Source organism: Miscanthus floridulus, chromosome 2 (assembly GCF_019320115.1).
Source record: "Miscanthus floridulus cultivar M001 chromosome 2, ASM1932011v1, whole genome shotgun sequence".
NCBI classification, from domain to species: domain Eukaryota; kingdom Viridiplantae; phylum Streptophyta; class Magnoliopsida; order Poales; family Poaceae; genus Miscanthus; species Miscanthus floridulus.
Window position 1 is genome coordinate 159,562,451 of NC_089581.1, and position 21,910 is coordinate 159,584,360.

A 21,910-nucleotide genomic window follows, 5' to 3' on the forward strand; every position below is an offset into this window, starting at 1 on the left:
TTCGAATAAGGATTAAACCGATGGAATAAAATAAAGAAACACCTTGGTTTATATAACTAAAATGATTGTGGGAAATAACGCCTTATCTGACAATGTGTATATGTAGCCTAAGTACGGTTGTTGTTAGAATTAGCCTGTTAACTCGAGAGGCATACGTCGTATTTTATGAGTCGCGATTGCAGTTGATTAATTACATCTTTGCATTGCATCGCATGCATATCATATAGGTACGATGATGGATCAATGGACCGATCAAAGGATGATTGGGAATCTGAAGATGGTGTAATGGTGTTCTCTCTAGAAGATGATGCAATGGGCTTTCTATTCAGATGATGTGGATGATCTGAAGATGCAGATACTAACTTTTAAATATATCTTACCCAGGCAAGCCCCAGTGCATAACCCCTACTTTCTGCAGTTTAAATTATAATTGTGCATTAAGTTTTAAGGAGTTGAATGAACCCACTTGCATATATATATCTTTATCCTATGAGTCTTGCTAGTATGATAGGATCGTGTAGAATGCTATGCTATAAGACTCCGGTAGAAGTCGAGTGATTGCCTGTCATTCGCGAGAGATAGGAAATATGTTACTGTAATATTATCACTCAGAAAATATAAATGGTGGAAAGGAAAAATAGTGACCGGGCAGGGATATGGTTTGGGTATTGGTGAGTGTAAGAGGCTGTGTCACCGTGGACACGAGGCATAGCTTGGTTACACTGTTTTCCCTGTCTGGTCGGTTAAGGACCGATCGTTGCATAAGATTCTAGGCAAGTCACAGACTTATTATCCCAAGCACATACTTGTGTATGGGCACTTGGAAGACTTGTTGCTCTCTTGTCATGGATTCAGCTCTTTCTGGACCGACTGTCAGGGTTTTATTTTGGTGGAGGAGGTCCTTGCACCGCACTGAGTCTAGGACTCAGGGGATGGGGCTTGGAGTCCTAGTTTGGACAGGGACCTAGACACCCAGGATAGGAGAGTGATGGGTTGGTCCTGCTTATGCTTGGGGTACAAGTGTGGCATGTGTTTTTGGGGGTACCCAGCTGGGGGCATTGATTCGTGAATCGCCGGGAAATTCGGTACGGCTTGTCTACGGTTTAGCATCGTAGTAAGAACTGAAAGATGGAAAATGGAAAAAGGAAATCTGATTGCTTACCACCTGCTTGAAAGTAGCACAGGTGCTTACATAGAATGGTTAGTTAATGAACCAATGCAGCTATTAATAAAAATCGAATATAAGGACACACGCTTAGTAATGCTTCCTGCGAATGCAATAAACCCATAAGCCAGATAGCCTTGCATATCCTTAGAGTCTTTTCTTTCCTCCTGTCGAGTAAGTCTTGCTGAGTACAATTGAGTACTCAAGGTTTTATTCCCCCTGTTGTAGGTGACAGGTGGACGCTAGAGCTGACTCTTATGTGTGGATACCTCCTGGTCGGCTCAGCGAGGATTCCTTTATGCTGCGATCGTAGTTTTATTTATAACTCTTACTAAATGCCTTTATAGAATAAAAGTTTCATAATCTGTTGTTGTAGTTTATATATCAATACTTCATCATGTCATGATTAGATATTTATTTCTGCTATAATACTGATCACATGTTTATATTCCGCTGTTCAATTAAATTGTTCATAACTCTGATAATATGATTTCATTCCGCTATTATATTAATAAATATTATACTCTGATGTTGTATTAAAAGTGATGTAAGAAATGGTTCAGAATGATATAAGCTTTATTCTCTTATTTGTGATCCTAATGGCGAAAATGTGGATTTTCAGGTTCTCCCCTGGGGTGTGCCCGACGGAACCGAGTAATTTAGTGTTCTCCCTCTAGGGCTTAGTGTCTAATGGAAGGCAAGCACTCATGTAAGGCATTAGATTAGGCGGTTCTGCCACACATACCATGCTCTAGGTGCTTGTTTTAATCCATACAAAGCCTTTCTCAACTTGTAAACATGGTTGTGTTTCTTTTCATCTTCAAAATCGGAAGGTTGCTCAATATACACAAGCTCATTGATATACCCATTGAGAAATGCACTATTCACATTCATTTGGTACAACTTGATGTTGTGGGCACAAGCATAGGCTAACAAGATCCTAATTGCTTCCAATCTTGCAACCGGGGCATATGTTTCTCTAAAGTCAAGACCTTCAACTTGAGTGTATCCTTGAGCCACTAATCTTGCTTTGTTCCTTATTACTATCCCATCTTGATCTTGCTTGTTTCGAAAGACCCACTTGGTTCCTATTATATTATGATCCTTAGGCCTCTCAACTAACTCCCATACTTGGTTTCTTGTGAAGTTGTTTAGTTCTTCAAGCATAGCATTGACCCAATCAATATCTTTCAAAGCTTCATCTATCTTCTTAGGTTAAATGGATGACACAAATGAGAAATGTTCACAAAATGAAGCCAATCTTGATCTAGTTTGCACTCCTCTTGAAATATCACCAATGATAGTGTCCAATGGATGATTTCTTGCAATATTTGTTGGTTGAAGCACTTGCACTTGATTGCTTGCATTTGATTGACTATTTGGTTGAGATGATGAACTAGCCACTTGTTGATCTTGCACTTTGTCATGACTAGTACTTGCTTGAACTTGATCATGAGAACCACTAGCTTGCACATTTGAGTTAGAGAGCACTTGATTCTTGTCATCTTCAACGTCAATCACCTCTCTAGGCCTTATATCACCAATGTCCATGTTTTTCATTGCATTGACCAATTGAGTGTCTCTTACATCATCTAGATTCTCATCTTCCTCTTAGGAACCATTTGTTTCATCAAATTCCACATCATGAACCTCCTCAAGAGTACCACTAGCCAAATTCCAAACTCTATAAGCCTTGCTAGTAGTGGAGTAACCAAGCAAGAAACCTTCATCACATTTCTTTTTAAATTTGCTCAATCTAGTGCCTTTCTTCAATATGTAGCATTTACAACCAAAAATCCAAAAGTATGCTATGTTGGGCTTTCTTCCATTCAATAGCTCATAAGGTGTCTTCTCCATCATGGGATGACAATAGAGTCGGTTACTATAGTAGCAAGCCGTGTTGATTGCTTCAGCCCAAAATAAATGACTCACATTGTACTCACTCAATATTGATCTTGCCATGTTAATCAAAGTTCTATTCTTTCTTTCAACTAGGCCATTTGATTGTGGAGTGTACTTGGCCAAGAATTGATGTCGAATTCCAAATTCATCACACAACTCATCAATTCTTGTGTTCTTGAACTCACTTCCATTGTCACTTCTCACTTTCTTGATGGTTGTTTCAAACTCATTGTGAATGCCCTTTACAAATGATTTGAATGTTGCAAACACATCACTCTTATCCACTAGAAAGAATACCCATGTGTATCTAGTGAAATCATCCACAATCACAAATCCATATTTGTTTCCATCAATGCTAGTGTATGTGGTTGGTCCAAACAAGTCCATGTGCATCAACTCAAATGCCTTAGATGTGCTCATCATGCTCTTCTTAGGATGTTTGTTACCAACTTGCTTTCCAACTTGACTTACACTACATAGCTTATCCTTCTCAAATGTGACATCTTTCAAGCCTCTAACTAAGTCATGCTTAATCAACTTGTTCAATTGTTTCATTCCAACATGACCAAGCCTTCTATGCCATAACGAACCCATGCTAGACTTAGTGATCAAACATGTTGTCAATTGAGTTTCTCTAGCATTGAAATCAACCAAGTATAGATTCTCATATTTAAATCCTTTGAATATCAAGTTAGAGCCATCTACACTTATAATCTCTACATCATACACACCAAATACGCACTTGAAACCAAGATCACACAATTGAGCTACCGACAATAGGTTGAAGTTCAAGCTCTCTACTAGTAGCACATTAGAAATGCTCAAGTCATTGGATATTGCAATTTTACTAAGTCCTTTGACCTTGCCTTTGCCATTGTCACCAAATATGACACTATCAATCCCATTGCTCTTGTTTTCATTGATTGAATTGAACATTCTTGAATCACCGATCATGTGTTGTGTGCACCCACTATCAAGCACCCAATGCCTTCCACCAGCTTTATAATTAACCTATAAAATAAGATCAATTCTTTTTAGATACCCAAACTTGCTTGGGTCCTTGTAGGTTAGTTACCAAGGTCTTTGGTACCCAAATGGCCTTCTTCTTTAGGCCCACAATTGGTGTACCATTGAACTTAGCCTTCACACCATTGGCACCCTTAACAAGCATGTAACAAGAATCAAATTTAATTGAGGATACATTAGGTAGCTTGTTCTTGTTAATCTTGCAATTTTGCTCTATATGTCCAACTTGCTTGCATCTATTGCAAAACCAACTATTGCCCTTCACAAAGCTAGCTTTGGGAGTGACAAAGGCCGCCTTGACTTTCTTGGGGTTATAGCCTAATCCCTCTTTGTTGAGAGAAAACCTTTGGCTACCCAAGTACTTTAGCAAGCGGGCATCTCCACCATAGGTATTGCCTAAGGCACAAGTGAGCTCATTCACCTCCTTCTTGAGGGTCTCATTTTCCACCATTAGTGAGTCATCACAAGTGAGACCATCACTTAAAGGTGAGGTAGAAGTAGTAGTGCTACAAGAAGTGTTAGTGGGAGCAACTACAATGGGCTTATAAAAAGATTCATCAATAAGATCACATGTTAGTCCCACATCATAAGACACGATCACTTGCTCCTTCTTGGCTTCCTCCTTCTTGACTTGCTCAATGAGAGAGGAGTAAGCTTTTTCAAGCTTAGAGTGAGCTTTGCCAAGATTCTTATGGGCTTCCACTAGCCTCTCATGAGTGTCATTAAGCTCATCAAAGGATTGCTCAAGAAATTTGACTTTCTTGGGTAATTGTTTGCACTCCTTTCTCTTCATCTCAACACAAGTGTGCACTTGCTCACACATGTCCAATAGCTCCTCCTTGGTGTACTCCTCCTCCTCCTCATTATCATCATCACTCCTACAAGCATCACTTTTACATTCATCATCATCACTCACATCATATTTTACCTTGGTAGGCTTTGCCATGAGGCATGCCGATGGAGTGTCGAAGATGGAGGGCTTGTTGTTGATGACGATGCTTGCTAGTACTTTCTTGATAGATTTTTTGTCATCATCACTAGACCTATCACTATTCAAAGGGCCATCACTATCCCATGTGACCACATAGCCTCCACCTTTCTTCTTCTTTTGGAAGGTCATTCTCTTCTTCTTCTCCTCCTTCTTTTCTTTCTTGTCCTTCTTGTGCTTCTTTTCATCCTCATCATTGTCACTATTGTAGAGACAATTTGCTACAACGTGATCGGGGCTCTTGCAATTGTAGCATCTTCTTATATATTCTTTGCTTTTGGTGTGATCTCTTCTCTTTCTTGCACCATAGCCCTTCTTCTTCATTAATTTTCCTATCTTGCGTACAAAGAGGGCCATAGCTTCATCATCAATATCACTAAGATCATCATCATCACTTGATTCTTTCTTGGACTTTCCCTTGTTCTTGGATGATGATAAGCTAGCCTTGAATGTTATACTCTTCTTCTTCTTCTTTCTTGTCATCCTTGTTATCCCCCTCCCTTTCCACACGGTATGTCTCTTGTGTCATGACATCACCTAGTACTTGGTTAGGGGTAATCTCCTTTAATCCTTCTCTTATGATAAGCAATCTCAACATCGCAAATCTTGGAGGTAGGCACATTAAGAAATGATGAGAGACATCATCATCCTTGATCTTCTCTCCCAAAGCCTTTAAGTCATTGATAATTACTTGCAACCGATGGAACATCTTCGGAATGCTCTCATCATCCTTCATCTTGAAGCTTGTCAACTTATCCTTGAGGATGTACAACTTGGCACTCTTCATCGCCGGTGTGCCCTCATATATTTCCTCTAATCTCCTCCACACTTCATTAGCTCTTTCATAATCCTTGATTTGCTCAAACACCTTGGAATCAATGACATTCTATATGGTGTTGAGAGCCATTATATTGCATTGTTTGTTGGTCTTATCTTGGTTGGTTGGATTGTCGGGATCAATGATAGCATAGTCATTCTCGGTCACCTCCCATACTTGATCATTGATTGAACCAAGATACATCCTCATCTTTCTCTTCCAATAATCATAGCATGTGCCATCAAAGAACGGTGGTTTGTCCCCCACATGGTTGAACACAACTTGAGCCATAATTTGACACCGAGGTTGTTAAGCCCTTAATCAAACGGTGACCATGGCTCTGATACCACTTAAAAGGTCCTAATATGGCTAGAGGGGGGCGAATAGACTATTTAAAAATCTATAAATCAACTAGAGCAATTTGATTAGTATAATAAATAGCGAAATGCAAACTTGCTCTAGCTCTACAAGGGTTGCAAGCCACCTATCCAACAATTCTAGTTGCTATGATCTCTAGATACACAATTTTCTATGTCACTACTCACTAAAAGCTCTCACACTTGCTACACTAAAGAGCTCCACTAGATGAATTTAAAACAACAAAGCAAGCTCTCAATTCTAATTACACTAAAGAGCTTGCTACAACTAGTTTGCAAGAATATAAATAAGTGAGTAGGGTGATTATACCGTCGTGTAGAGGAGTGAACCAATCACAAGATGAATACTAAATCAATCACTGGGAGAATACCAAAGGGCAAGAGACAACCAATTTTTCTTCTGAGGTTCACGTGCTTGGCGGCACGCTAGTCCCTGTTGTGTCGACCAACACTTGATGGTTCGGCGGCTAATAGGTGTTGCATGAACCTCGTCCACACAATTGGACACTGTAAGAACCTATCCACAAGTGAGGTAACTCAATGACACAAGCAATCCACTAGAATTACCTTTCGGCGCTCCGTCAGGGAAGGCACAAGACCCCTCACAATCACCACGATCGGAGCCGGAGACAATCACCAACCTCCACTCAACGATCCTCGCTGCTCCAAGCCATCTAGCTGGTGGCAACCACCAAGAGAAACAAGTGAATCCCGTAGCGAAACACGAATACCAAGTGCCTCTAGATGCAATCACTTAAGCAATGCACTTGGATTCTCTCCCAATCTCACAATGATGATGGATCAATGATGGAGATGAGTGAGAGGGCTTTGGCTAAGCTCACAAGGTTGCTATCTCAATGCAAATGGCTAAGAGAATGAGCTTGAGCCGGCCATGGAGCTTAAATAGAAGCCCCCACGAAATAGAGTCGTTGGCTCAATTATTGCGCTAACTGCGTATAACACCCCGGTGTTATGATCTTGTTTAACACCGCAATTCTGGCCTAAGAAAAATTACCGAAACGATTTTTCCGGATTTTTAAAATTTAAAAACCAGCTTTTCGCATCATTGGTAAAAATTTGGAAGGTATATTTTAAAGCGCGGTTTGTGGCGATTTGTTTTGTGTAAAATAAACACATAACACTTTAATATTTTGTTCCATGGCTTGGTACTAGTATGAGCTATCGCATACGCTATTTTTTTGTGAGCGGCGGTGCGCTAGGTCTTTTCTCTTTTTCCCCTGCTCTATCTTGTGCGCCTGCTTTTCAATGGCTCTTGCCTTGTCTCCTTGCCTGCCTTGCGTGGTCTCATCCTCGCCTATTCTCGACGTCGTCGTGTTGCCGGCCATGTCGCTGTTGCAGTTGACCACATGAAGACGCACCTCTTTGGAGCTATCCATGCCATCCAACATGCTCTGCCGGCCACCTTAGGCCAGGCCAAATCCTCCCTGTCCTTCTCTACTCTGTCTGTCTCTGCCTCCCATTGATTTTCCAAGCCGTGGCCTGCTGCAGCTGTTGCCTCGTAAGCTAGGTCGTGCGCAGAGCCGAGCCGAACATAGTCTGGCCATGCCATGTCGATGCCTATGCTGCGCTGTCAATTCCGCGTCGCATCAACTCATGGAGGCCGAACCTCGTGCTGTTCATCCTCTCTCCCTCTTTCTTTTTTTTCCTTGCCCCGTGCGTCCCAATCTGCTCGTTCTTCAGCTCGCCCTCCCCGCAGCGCTCCTACCATGGCTGCGCCATCGGTGCCCGTCTCTCCCCATGCGAGCGCACGCACCGCCATGCTCCTCCCTCCCTTTTCCCATAGCTCGCCGTCACTCGGTCGTCGTGCGTGCGCGCGAGTGTAGCAGGCCCCCTTCGGTCGCGCTGGATAGTTGTCCATGGCGCTGCCCCTCCCGAGCTCGGCGCTGCACCCCTCCACGCCACCTCGATGCCAGCCGCACCACCGGTTCTGCTCTGTCCTCCTCCTCCTTTTCTTCGTCCCCGCGCACGCGTGCACACCGTGCCGCGCCATCACTGCCCGTGCCCCGCAGCGCCGCCGCACCCTCCATGCCCGCGCGCTCGAGCCTCCAGCACCACCGCACTGGACCGAGCCCTATGCGCCCATGCCGAACGTGGCCGCGTCGCTGGTGCCGTGCCGCAGCGCATCGTCGGTCCGCCCGTGTCGAGCTCAACCACCGTCATTCGCCTCCCGTCACCGGAGCCGCGCGTGTCTCCGCCGGCTAATCTGTTGCCGCGCGCGTGCGTGGCCAGGGTGCTGTGGGCCACCGCTGGCCATGCCGTCGGTGCCTGCGTACACGGCCGGGCCCGTCGCTGCCCCGTGGTCGGTTTTCCGCCGTCGCCGTGCAGCCCCGGCCGGGATTGACCGCCGGCCGGAGCTCCCCTGTTCCATCCTCTGCTTCTGGGGAAAAGAAAGCAAGGTGAGGAGGATATAAGTCCAATCCAGAAATTTATACGGGGCCTTTACTGCAAATACGTGAGCCATCGGAATAGTATTGATTGTACTGTGGCACGATTTAGTAGAAGCTCAGGGATCGTTTTGCAAATATTCTGCACCATCAGCCACCTGGGCTGTCCGCGCCACTATAGCGCGTTGGGCCGCCGTCCCCGCCGCTTGGGCCAGCTGGTTGCCACGCTGTGCGCTGGCCACGCGCCCACCTTGGGCCGCCGCGCCTGTGGGCCGCCTGGCCGGCCTGCTTCCGCGCTGCTGGCCTGGCCACGTCGTTGGGCCACGCAACGCCGTGCCTGCCCTGCGCTTGGACCGCTTGCACCTACGCGCGCGCGCCCACCGCCTGGGCTGCTTGGCTCGCTGGACCTGGCCGAGCTAGGCCGCTTTGGGCCCAAAGACCCTTTTAACTGTTTCGGTGTTCCGTTAATTTCAGCAAGTGTCTAAATACTTGGAAATTGATAATAAAAAGGTAGGAAAATCGTAAAAATGCCTAACCAGTTTTGTTAGTCTCTAAAATCAGGATCTACCTATTACTATATTTTGTTCACATAGTTCGATAATATTTTTGGGAGCTATATAATTAGTTTAAAGTACTTAATATTATTAAAAGGAGAACTTGTAGGAATTTTCATGATAAGTTGGTAATGTTGTTGAATCTGAAATTTGTACAGTAGACTTCTAGCAATATTAGGTACTCACTGTAATTTTTATAGCTCAATAATAATTAGTTTGCTAGGTAGATAATGGTGCTCTATTTTGAATAAGGATTAAACCGATGGAATAAAATAAAGAAACACCTTGGTTTATATAACTAAAATGATTGTGGGAAATAACGTCTTATCTGACAACGTGTATATGTAGCCTAAGTACGGTTGTTGTTAGAATTAGCCCATTAACTCGAGAGGCGTATGTCGTATTTTATGAGTCACGATTGCAGTTGATTAATTATATCTTTGCATTGCATCACATGCATATCATATAGGTATGATGATGGATCAACGGACCGATCATAGGATGATTGGGAATCCAAAGATGGTGTAATGGTGTTCTATCCAGAAGATGATGCAATGAGCTTTCTATTCAGATGATGTGGATGATCTGAAGATGCAGATACTAACTTTTAAATATATCTTACTCAGGCAAGCCCCAGTGCATAACCCCTACTTTCTGCAGTTTAAATTATAATTGTGCAGTCGAGTGATTGTCTGTCACTCGCGAGAGATAGGAAATATATTACTGTAATATTATCACTCGGAAAATATAAATGGTGGAAAGGAAAAACGGTGACCGGATAGGGATATGGTTTGGGTATTGGTGAGTGTAAGAGGTTGTGTTGCCGTGGACACGGGGCATAGCTTGGTTACACTGTTTTCCCTGTCTGGTCGGTTAAGGATCGATCGTTGCATCAGATTCTAGGCAAGTCACAGACTTATTATCCCGAGCACATACTTGTGTATGGGCACTTGGAAGACTTGTTGCTCTCTTATCGTAGATCCGGCACTTTTTGGACTGACTGTCAGGGTATTATTTTGGTGGAGGAGGTCCTTGTACCGCACTGAGTCCGGGACTCAGGGGCGAGGGCTTGGAGTCCCAGTTTAGACGGGGACCTGGACACCCGGGACAGGAGAGTGATGGGTTGGTCCTGCTTGTGCCTGGGGTACAAGCGGGGTGTGTGTTTTCGGGGTACCCAGCCGAGGGCATTGATTCGTGAATCGTCGGGAAATCCGGTACGGCTTGTCTACGGTTTAGCATCGTAGTAAGAACTGAAAGATGGAAGATGGAAAAAGGAAATCTGATTGCTTACCACTGCTTGAAAGTAGCACAGGTGCTTACATAGAATGGTTAGTTAATGAACCAATGCGGCTATTAATAAAAATCGAATATAAGGACGCACGCTTAGTAATACTTCCTACAAATGCAATAAACCCATAAGCCAGATAGCCTTGCATATCCTTGGAGTCTTTTCTTTCCTCCTATCAGGTAAGTCTTGCTGAGTACAATTGAGTAATCAGGGTTTTATTCCCCCTGTTGCAGGTGACAGGTGGACGCTAGAGCTAACTCTTGTGTGTGGATACCTCCTAGTGGGCCCAGCGAGGATTCCTTTACGCTGCGATCGTAGTTTTATTTATAACTCTTACTAAATGCCTTTATAGAATAAAAGTTTCATAATCTATTGTCGTAGTTTATATATTAATACTTCATCATGTCATGATTAGATATTTATTTCCGCTGTAATACTGATCACATGTTTATATTTCGCTGTTCAATTAAATTGTTCATAACTCTGATAATATGATTTCATTCCGCTGTTATATTAATAAATATTATACTCTGATGTTGTATTAAAAGTGATGTAAGAAATGGTTCAGAATGATGTAAGCTTTATTCTCTCATTTGTGATCCTGATGGCGAAAATGTGGATTTTCGGGTTCTCTCCTTGGGTGTGCCCGATGGAACCGAGTAATTTAGTGTTCTCCCTCGAGGGCTTAGTGTCTAATGGAAGGCAAGCACTCCTGTGAGGCATTAGATTAGGCAGTTCTGCCACACTACGCATCGACCGGACGTGCTACTTGAGTGCACCGGACGCTGCACCGGACGCACTGTTCATGAATACCGGACGCATCTGGTAGGTCGACCGGACGCGTCCGGTCGCTCTCAGACCGCCACATGTCTAGTGCAAACCAAAGTAGTCGTTGCTGCCCACACTTACATGCGTTCGGACACTCAGACCGGACGCTGAAATAGAATTGACCAGACGCTGAGCCACAGTGTCCGGCCAAGTCCAGAGAGTACCCGAGGCTGATCGGACATGTCTGTTAAATGCTGACCGGACGCTGAGCCTCAGCGTCCGGTCGAGTCTAGTAAGCACCCACGGTCGACCGGACATGTCCGGTCACTCCGAACCGGACACTGCCAGCGTCCGATCAACGGTTTCACCGAACAACGACTTAGTTGATTCACACTGGACGTGTCCGGTGTGGCGACCGGACGCGTCCGGTCGCTGAGTTCGTCGTTAATACCGGGCGTGTCCGGTCATCATATTCATACCAGACGCGTCCGATCACTCTATGACCAGCGCGACTAACTCCTTTTCAACTCTATTTTCTTCACCCTTGCTCAAATGTGTCAACCACCAAGTGTATCACCTTGTGCACATGTGTTAGCATATTTTCATAAACATTTTCAAGGGTGTTAGCACTCCACTAGATTCTAAATGCATATGCAATGAGTTAGAGCATCTAGTGGCACTTTGATAATCGTATTTCACTATGAGTTTCACTCCTCTTAATAGTACGGTTATCAAACCTAAATGTGATCACACTCGCTAAGTGTCTTGATCATCAAAATAAAATGGCTCCTACCACTTATACCTTTGCCTTGAGCCTTTTGTTTTTCTCTTTCTTCTTTTCAAGTCCAAGCACTTGATCATCACCATGGCATCACCATCATCATGTCATGATCTTTATTTGCTTCACCACTTGGAATGTGCTACCTATCTCATGATCACTTGATAAACTAGGTTAGCATTTAGGGTTTCATCAATTCACCAAAACCAAACTAGAGCTTTCATATGGTGAGCTGGGTCAGCATCTCATCCACCTCCTTTTTTTAGTAGAATCTCGCCCACCTCCTGGCTCGGTGAATAATGGATGAGGCTAGCTCGCTCGAATGGATAAGGCCACACCAGCCACTGCTTCAACCTGTTTTTTAGAGGCAGTAGTTGGGCTGGCACAGGCGGCCCACCATCGGGAGCGTCCGGCGCGGACAGACGCCCTATACCAAGAATTATCGATAAAGGTATGGCCTGGTTGCTCAACACAAGTTGTCGATGCATGCCAAATTTATTTTAATAAGTAAATATAAATCTTTCACCAGCAACAACAAAAGTGTTATTTGCACCTTAATAATCGGTGTGTAGTGGGCTTTTGTAATTCATTTCATAGCTTCGCTCAAATATTGACAGTAATCCCCTCTCGTATAGTTAGTTTACAAATCTAGACATGATAGTTTAAAAAAATCTTACTTGCTTGTTTGATTTAAAGATGATGTTGTTACTACATCACTATTTTAGAGCTTGCGGCCTGGTGATGTTTTAGAGACTGATGACCTTTTAGAGCACTTTTGTGTTTTGGCAAGCAAAGATACATCCTGGGATAATGGAGGATTGTATGCAACCCTGTATGAAGCAAACATTCTCTGGTGTGCCAGTTGAGTGCGTTTTGCTTGAATGTTTAGTTGTATATATCATACATAACTCAAATTGATAGCACTCATTGATGTGTAATCAAAAATGTCTTTTTTCATGTCTGTCTAAATGTGTCACTGTTTGCAAATTGCACATATCGAATATTCTTTTGGAGTTTTGGTATTCTGAAATATCTATTATGCCATTCAAAGCTCACAATTTGACACAATAATAACAAACACTAAAGTCTCAAATTGATGCAGTAATTAGACTTTGAATGTAATATTTTTTTATCTAAAGGAATATAAAAAAACTCTGAAATTGATAGATATTCAATCATATACTAAATACGAAGCTACAATACTAATTCACACACCAAATTACAATCTAATTGAACACTTCCACTATGAAGCCGCCCCTGTCCCCTCCACAAGTCGTGTGCGGTAGCCTTTTGTCCTCCTGTGTTGCGATCGGTGGTTGCTCCCACTCTATTATGAGGCATGAAATCATTGTCTTCAACGTAGAGCTCAACCTCGACGCTGGGGCACCAAAATATCGCGTTGGGAAAAATGGGGGCGAGTGATGAGGAGGACGAAGTCAAAGAGTGCTTGCTAGGGATCTGCTCGCTCGCTTCGATGCCGAGGGAGACAGGGAGGGGGCGAGCAGCTGTGGTCAGGGGCGGATTTAGAGAGGAGAGCGCGGGGGGGGGGGGGGGGGGGGGGGGCTCCATCCCCCTATCACCATAAACATTTTTTTTACAAGTCACCATAAAAACTGTAGAACACCCTTAGCCCGAAGAAGAGAGGAAAAAAAAGAGAAGAGGAGGATGAACCCTTCCTATATTAAAGATGGTTTTAACCTCAATGAAACTAAAATAGCTGCAGCATACGTACGAGTTCATATTGAGGATGAAGTCAAAGGGTGCTTGCTAGAGATATGCTCGCTCGCTTCGATGCCGAGGGAGACAGGGAGGGGGCGAGCAGTTGTGGCCAGGGGCGGATTTAGAGGAGGGGGGGGGGGGGGGGGGGGCGCTCCAGCCCCCTATCACCATAAACATTTTTTTACAAGTCACCCTAAACACTATAGAACACCCTTAGCCCCTCCTACAAATTTTGGATATAGGTGAAGTAAGAAGAGAGAGGAAAAAAAAAAGAGAAGAGGAGCATGAACCCTAAGCTGCATTAGCCTATTGTCACTTAGGGCCTCGTCACACCTATTGGGCCGGAACCGAAGACTGTGATCCTTCTCTGACTGCTCTCTGCTGTTGTCGACGCCAATTACCGAGGATCTAGTAGCATATCACTTTATCAAGAGAAGAAACACTCAAGCAAATGTATCGTTCTGGCAGGTCAGAACATCTACAGAAATACTGCCGGACTAAAACAAAAGCTAATTTCTTGACGACAATACATGCTATTTATTGGTCCAGCCATCCAAATAGAGCAAGGAAAAGACTGTATGCAAGCTACCAACCACCGTCAATACATCACATTCAATAACAACAGGTTGCATCCTCCTTAAGCCGTTGAATTATACATTGAGAGAATTATGTATTTGGCACTGAAACAAATCAGTCTTTTGTATTTAACACTTAAAAATTTGAACTTTCTTATCTGGCATCAAGTTAAAATTTCCTTCCCTATATGGACACTACCGTCCATTCCATCTATTTATCTGTTAGTGGACTACTTTGACTGTGTCAGTTTTTTCATAGTGGGACAGCACTGCCCCTCCTCCTTCATGAATCGCACGAACAGGCACTGGAAGCAAAACGCGTCGGCCTCCTACACTTTCCGTTCCGATTCGCAGCCTAGGGTTAGGGCGGCTGCCGGCAGCAAGGCGGCTCCCGGCGGCTAGGCAGCGCGTCGCCCTTCTCCTCCACCCCCCCCCCCTCGGCTCTAGGGGCGGCGGGTGCCCCAGCGGCGGGTCCGCCCCGGCCATTGGCTGCCGGCGGAGACTCTTCCCGGCGGCAAGGCGGATCCCAGCGGCGAGGCTGCGCGTCTCCCTTCTCCTCCCCCCCCCCCCCCGGTTCGCGCCTCAGTTCGCGGCAGGTGCCCCAGGCGCCGCGTCCGCCCCGCCCGATCCCCCCGGCGTCGATGCGGCACGCCTCACAGAAGTTCAGAATTACAGGTAGAGTTTCTTTTTTTCCACTCCATGTGCTTCTTTGCCTTGTGAGATTAGAAACGAAATGGAAAGCGCGGACCAATTGATCTGTTGTGTGCTAGTAGTAGTATGGTAGTGTGCATCTCAGATTTTCAGTGTTGAAAATCAGTCAGTTGCCTGTTTGTGCTTGTAGATAGTTCTTGCAGTTTGACTTTACTGATCACTTTTGTTTCCCTGCTTTTGTAGAATCTTTGCCTCCACATGGAATGTTGGAGGTAAATCCCCAAGGGGATTGAATCTTGATGAATGGCTTCATTCTTCACCTCCGGCTGATATCTATGTTTTAGGGTGTGTAGCGCCAAGGGCTTCTAAATTTTAAACAAAATTTAACTTCACGATATGCTCTTGAGTGCTGGAAACTGTTTAACTTCTTTTTCTTGTTGTCAGATTTCAAGAAATTGTTCCTTTGAATGCTGGAAATGTTCTTGGCACTGAAGATAATCTCCCAGCCAAAAAGTCAGTATCTGCCATGCCATCTGAGCTCATGTACTGCCTCCAGCGGTCCAGCCCCACCCATCCTGCTGGTGCACTTGCAGGCAGTGGAACCCTTGCTGCCACCTACCACCGCTGCCCACTACTCAGGGCCTCAGGGGACTTTGTGAAAACCCAAGACAAGAAACTCACCAAGTTGCAGCTGGCTGTTGTGTTCAAGTTCAACTATGCTTTCTATGGCTACGGGACAACATTGTTGTGTGAGAAGATAGAGTGTTTACTTTGCACATGAAAAAAAATCTATGCCTCTACGTCCTGGATTGATCTTGTTTACTTCCAACAAAACAAAAAAGAACCAGTCTCATGCAGTCATGCTGTTGAAATTTATTTTTCCTCTTCGGGCAACCAAATTAAATAGCACTTTTTAAGAGATATTTTTCTGAATATATTTCATGTGTTTCCAAAATGAAATGTGTTCTGCTAATCTTTGTGGATGCTTTTCTCCAGTATCGTGCAGATTTTCCTAGTGATCTACAGAAACAGGTTGTTTTTGTGGATTTAGCCCCAATCTTCTCCCAGATGGCAGATGCTGTATTGAGAAGACAAATACAACTCGCTGTTGATACTATAAGTGAGGTCATTAGATCTTTCTAATTATGAAGTTCTATTCCACACACATAATTACTTCTAGTTTTGAGCTTCTATTTAAATTTTCTAGTTCGTTGCATTGTTTTAACAGGCTATAGATGGCGCTGAAGGTTTTCAGAACACACACCAACCTCAGCATTATGAGTCAGCAAAATTTAGGATCGAGCAGGTCTGTTCCACTTGAACCCTGAAAAATGATGGGGACTTCATACATATTTACTTCAAAATTTAGTTCGCTTGTTCATTGAGCTAATTACTTGTAGTCCCAATCAAACATTTCCCAGTGGAGAAACAAGACAAAACAACCATGGTTTATGAGTCCAAATTTGCACTTTTCGCGATGAAATTAACAAGAGAATTATGTATTTATAATTGTAAATGAGTAAAATACGCATTGGGAAGGCTTGTGCCCTGTTGCTACATCTATTCGCCATTATTTAGGGATCTTTTTTACCAGCAATCTCACAAATCATCCGAAGACCATTTTGCTTCAAGCTTCCCTGGATCTCCAATGAAATAAAAATTGTCTTCTTCATGATGTGCCAAATATCAGCAGCAATCAATTTCCATTGTTGATGATTTTTTTTTCAATTTTTCATCTAAATGGACATTTGAGTTAAACATCATTATTTACTCTGCTGACCTTAGCCAGAGTTTAAGAGTTGAAGGGAACCATATGCTGCCACACCCAAGGTTGGATCGTAGGTTCAGTGTCTGTGACCCAGTTAGCTTGGGATGCAGGCAACATTGCCTCTCTTTACTAACATAGTTCGCTTTTTTCATATAAAGTGCAAGTGCTTCAGGAAGGGGAACAAGGAGGGAAAGAGGAGCAACTTCTGGGAGGCTTGCTACTTTATTAGGTTTCAATGCTTGATATGTAGCTCACTACTAGTTGCCTAGAGAACTCATTTAGGGACAGAGGGAGTAATTCGTAGTTTCGGTGATTGAGCGAGAAATATGAGTACTTGTATACTTCTGATGTTCAATTGTGGAGAACTCTAGATGATTGGCTAGCTGTGACACCAGATGCTCAAACCTGTACTATTCTAAGCATTTATGGAGAAATATCTGTTTGTTGTTGCCTTCGTGTCTTGCGATGATCTGACAAGAATATAGGATTGATCAAACTGAAATGAGCGAGCTGCTAAATTGCATCAAACAATTTCTGACCAAGCTAACTAGACAGGGCAAATCCCTCTCGTGCTAAGCCTACCCCAGCGGGATCTGCTCTTGCCTTAGATTATCAAAATCCCATGTTTTATTTGAAATTTATTATTTATTTATTTGCATACTTCGATTATCAAAATCTCATGTTTTAGTTCACAATATATTTATGATATTTATAATTTTCTTATTTGACAACATGTCCATCTATTATTTCCCTATTTGGCATTATGTATTTCTGCTACAAAGAAGGGCATTTATGTCATTTTACCAACCACTTGACGCCGTTACTAGCCTAAATGGACGGCAGTGCTATCTAGGGAAGGAAATTTCAACTTGGTGCTGAATAAGAAAGTTCAAATTTTTTAGTGCTAAATGCGAAAGACTGATTTGTTTCAGTGCCAAATACATAATTCTCTCTTATACATTAGGACAGTTTTGACTACGAGACAGCGTTCTGACATCAGACAGCAACATCCTCAGCCAGACGAGAAAAGCCGCATGACACCATGAAGAATCTACCTCCTCACTGGAGGTGCGCTGCCTCGCCCAACAGGACCACCACCACGACCAGCAGCAGCCTAAAAATTGACAGGCAAAAGAGTTTATAGGAACTATCAATTATCAAGTGATGAATCAATGAATGCACATATATCTTTGATTCTATGAAATCACACAAAATGAAACTCTAAAGAAAATAACACAAAAGTGCTTCGAGATGTTGCGTAGTTCACTTCACCAAGATATTTTGGATTTCACTACTGTCAGGTCCATGTGTGCCCATCTCTACTGACAAGATGCACTATAGAGTTCACAAAATGATTAAAAGAACGTGTTGTGCAAGCTTATTTCTTCATTCCCTGAAAGTTCGACAAGACAAGAAACCAAACTTGACAATAGTGATGACACAGTGTTCAAGTGGAATTGGAAACCTTTCAATTCCATTATAAACACAGTTTCAGTGATCAAAATAAGAAGCTCAAAATCCAGGCCAGCGGGAATCTTTCAACCATGTAAGAAGTTCAAAAGAAACCATCCTTACAAGTAAAAGAAAATCACTGAAAGAAGTGAGTGACACTCAGATTATGTCTTGAAAAGCAATTAACCCAAAGAAAAAAAAATCAGCACCCAAGGTCCCTTCCTACCGTTCCCTCCCTCCCAAAGAAAAGGAAAAAAAAACATATGTTTTACGATGGGAGTATACAACCATGAATTTTTTATACTTCCAGCTGAAAAAAGAGAACACTGAAGCTAGCCACGAAAGGTTCAATACCGAATGAAGGAATGATATTCAAAATTCATTCAGTTTAACAACATCACAATGGTATCTAATGAAGCTACAATTTACTTTGGTGCCAAAGCGCATCCTAATTTCATATATTTGTGCATGTCACATTTGTCCACTCCACCACATTACATTGGTTTTATCGTTTAAAAGGAGAGCGGAAAAACAAACCCTACCAACAGTCTCATTTACCCTCACAGACTCATGGTACCAGCTAAAGCGAAGGACATAGAACTAAAATTCCTGTTATGTTCTGATGGTCAAAAGATGGTTTTAACCTCAATGAAACTAAAATAGCTGCAGCATCCGTACCAGTTCATATTGCTCCCAAGTCTATCAATAACCCAGTCTGAACTCTGAAGTCTTAACAGAAAATGTCAATGCTCGACACTTTCTTTGTAATCATTGATAACAAATGCTCATTTTTTCCCTACTCAACTAACCCTAGACAGTTTGTTCAACTTCCCCCAATGCCAATAGAGTAACACTAACCCCACAAATTCCATCCATGTAGGCATCTATCATAAAGAGAAGAACATCCCCATGAACAAAGGTTTACAAAATAGTCACTATCTTAATATAAAAACATACCAGTAAAAATTAATCTGCTCTACATATAGGTCACTATCTTAATATAAAAAACATAGCAGTAATCATACCCACTGTCTGACTGATTTTAGGCATCAAGACCAAGAGAACTGCAACTTACGAAATCATGCCCTCCTACCTCATGTATTTCAAAGCAAAAACTACTGAATTATATCATTTTTCTATATTAACGTTAGATTAACAAAACATTCATGGTTCTGGACTCATGTCTGCAGTGCTTATTTACTCCAATGTATCACAAAACTTTAAAGTTAAAAATGGTCTTACATAGAAGACAAACAAGTCAATTTGAAGAAAAACTATGCTATATACATATTGCTTTTATTAAAAGATGACAATATATTTTTTAGGAAAACTCTCGATTTTCCCAAGGAAGCAGTATTTGGGTACCATTGCATCCTATTGGCAATGGCAAGCTCTGAATTTAGAATACTTCTTGAATCTTGATTAACAAGAGAAATGCATAAAACGGATGATACTCAACAAGCATGACAGAAACAACAATTTTTGCCACACAAACACAAAATGTAACAATAATAATACTGATATAAGAGAAAAAAAAACTGTCCACTTGCTTACCACTAATGAACTACGGTTAACAATACCAGAAGTCCAATACACATAATTTTAGGTATTTTCCCCCTTTTTCCAAAGGGGCAATGGCGGTCCCTTCATCCAACATGGTACTGCGCCAAAATTTTCTTATCTTATAGCCACTCTTCCATTTCCACTTTTTTCCAGCTTAGTCATTTTAGGTTCTGATTACTTAGGAACTTACGGGGAAAGGAAGATAAAAATTAGATTATAGAAGATGATCCAGTGTCAGTGAATATTTTTTTTGTTTACCTACTATAGTCACAGGGTGGGTGCAGGTGGGTGCCCTTAAAGGTCTCCATCAACCCTCTTTAGTTCAGTTTGAGTACTAGTTTTCCAAAATAAATGTGCCATATTTTGGGAAAAGTAGTACTAACAATTAAATTAAATAGGGTCGGTGTAGACCGTGAAGGGCAGGCCTGGTGCAGTGGTGAGAGCTGTCTCACTAAGTCACCAGGTCGTGGGTTCAAAGCAGCCTCTCCGCAGATTTTGCGGGGGAAAGGCTTGTCTCAGTTTATTCTTCCCCCAGACCCCACTCATGTGGGAGCCTCCGGCACTGGGTCTGCCCCCCTTTAGGGTCGGTGTAGACCCTTAGGGGCAGCAATTTGCAACCTTGTCATAATCATTTTGGGTTTTCGTTAGTTAAGGCCTTGCGGGCAAAAGAAGATAAAATCAAATTATAGAAGATGGTCCAATGGAAGTGAATAACAATTATCTGTATTGGTGGTTTGTATGGATGAGCCAATCATATACGGCCAAACCAAAGGCAAAGAAAAAAAAACAATGATTAAGGTAGAGAGTGAGAAAAAAAAAGAGAAGAGATTGAAACAGTATTTTGATGAAGAGAACAGAACTGATGGAGATGTTCTAGCTATCATACTGATGGAGAACACACACACACAAAAAAAACCAAGATGTTATGATATCCATTAGATTAGAATTTAAGAACATAACTGATGGAGATGTTCTAGCTATCCATGAGCAAGCTAGATTTGCAGCATTATTCATCTTTGACATATTTGATAGTGTACCAAAAAAATACCCCGCAGATTCACAATTTTAACTAATAAGCGAGATTATTCTATGCAGTAAACCAACAAAAGTGTTGTGGTGCCTTTGGAAAGAGTAAATGCACAGTTAACTTTATTATTTCACAAGGACACATTGCATTTTCTTTTGCAAATTACATAAACAGGTTAGTCATATTATACTGAAAAGTATGTAATGAAATAAAGATACGCTGGTGAAACAATCATAGTGAAAAGGGTCATAACTCAAAACAATGGAAAGAAACATTACCCGAGCACGCATTGCAACAGCACGCCCACGGCCAACTCCAATAGCCGAACCTTTGCCCTACATTTGACAAAACAAGCAAATTATGTACCATCTCACCATTAGTTTCTCACAGCAAGACACTAAGCGATACAGGGAGTCATCAGTCACAAACCCTAATCCTCGCTTCCAAGCGCTTGAACATGGGGGCGTTCTTGAGCATATCAGGTATAATCATAAATCTGTAACATAACAGCAGAAAAACCCACACACAGAAAAAACATTAGGCCGCCACAACTCAACAACATTGCATCACGAAATAAATCTAGTTTTTCGATTACCTCACTCTGCTTCCTCTGATGAAGACGTGCTCCAGCTGCGACACCTTCCCATCCTGCAGATTAATCAACAGAGAGGAAGAAAATTACTCAGGGGAGCAGAATCCATGGGGATCTAGCTCAGATCCAAAGGTAGCGCGGGCAATGAGAGCATACCTTGGCGGTGAAGGTAATGTTCTCGAGCTGGCAATTCCAGTTATCCTCGCACTCGACCATGGACCCCCGGTACACTTCGCCGGTCTTGAGCTCCACTGTCACCACGTGACCCACTGCCTCATGGAGCAATTTCACCGGGATCCCTAGGCTCCGGCTCATCTTCCCCTTTCCGTCTCCCTCTCGCTGGCTCTCTTTCCCCCTCCTTTTGCGCCGCTAAAACCCCAGCTCGTGGAAACAGGAGGCGGCACGTGACGAAGCGAGGCGGACCAAGGGCGAAGGGAGAAGAAAGGAAAGGAAACAGGCAGGCTTGGATCTTAACGGGCCGTTTGTTACGAGACG

General features: G+C 42.8%; 2 protein-coding genes across 2 annotated transcripts; one reads left to right on the top strand and one right to left on the bottom strand.

Annotated features, from left to right (window-relative positions):
* The first annotated feature begins 8,152 nt into the window (after positions 1 to 8,152).
* Positions 8,153 to 17,221, top strand: LOC136537343 (uncharacterized). The gene is made up of 7 exons (XM_066529343.1): positions 8,153 to 8,421; positions 14,717 to 15,037; positions 15,257 to 15,358; positions 15,458 to 15,762; positions 16,010 to 16,138; positions 16,242 to 16,319; positions 16,940 to 17,221. Exons 1-5 carry the CDS (start codon positions 8,153 to 8,155, stop codon positions 16,027 to 16,029), a joined length of 1,017 nt encoding a protein of 338 aa, XP_066385440.1. The 3' UTR covers positions 16,030 to 16,138; positions 16,242 to 16,319; positions 16,940 to 17,221.
* Positions 17,222 to 17,522: 301 nt separating this feature from the next.
* Positions 17,523 to 21,835, bottom strand: LOC136534964 (small nuclear ribonucleoprotein SmD3b-like). Its single transcript, XM_066527312.1, has 5 exons — positions 21,572 to 21,835; positions 21,419 to 21,471; positions 21,253 to 21,319; positions 21,102 to 21,158; positions 17,523 to 17,895 (listed from the first exon to the last, which is right to left on the bottom strand). Exons 1-5 carry the CDS (start codon positions 21,728 to 21,730, stop codon positions 17,833 to 17,835), a joined length of 399 nt encoding a protein of 132 aa, XP_066383409.1. The 5' UTR covers positions 21,731 to 21,835; the 3' UTR covers positions 17,523 to 17,832.
* Between the last annotated feature and the right edge of the window lie 75 nt (positions 21,836 to 21,910).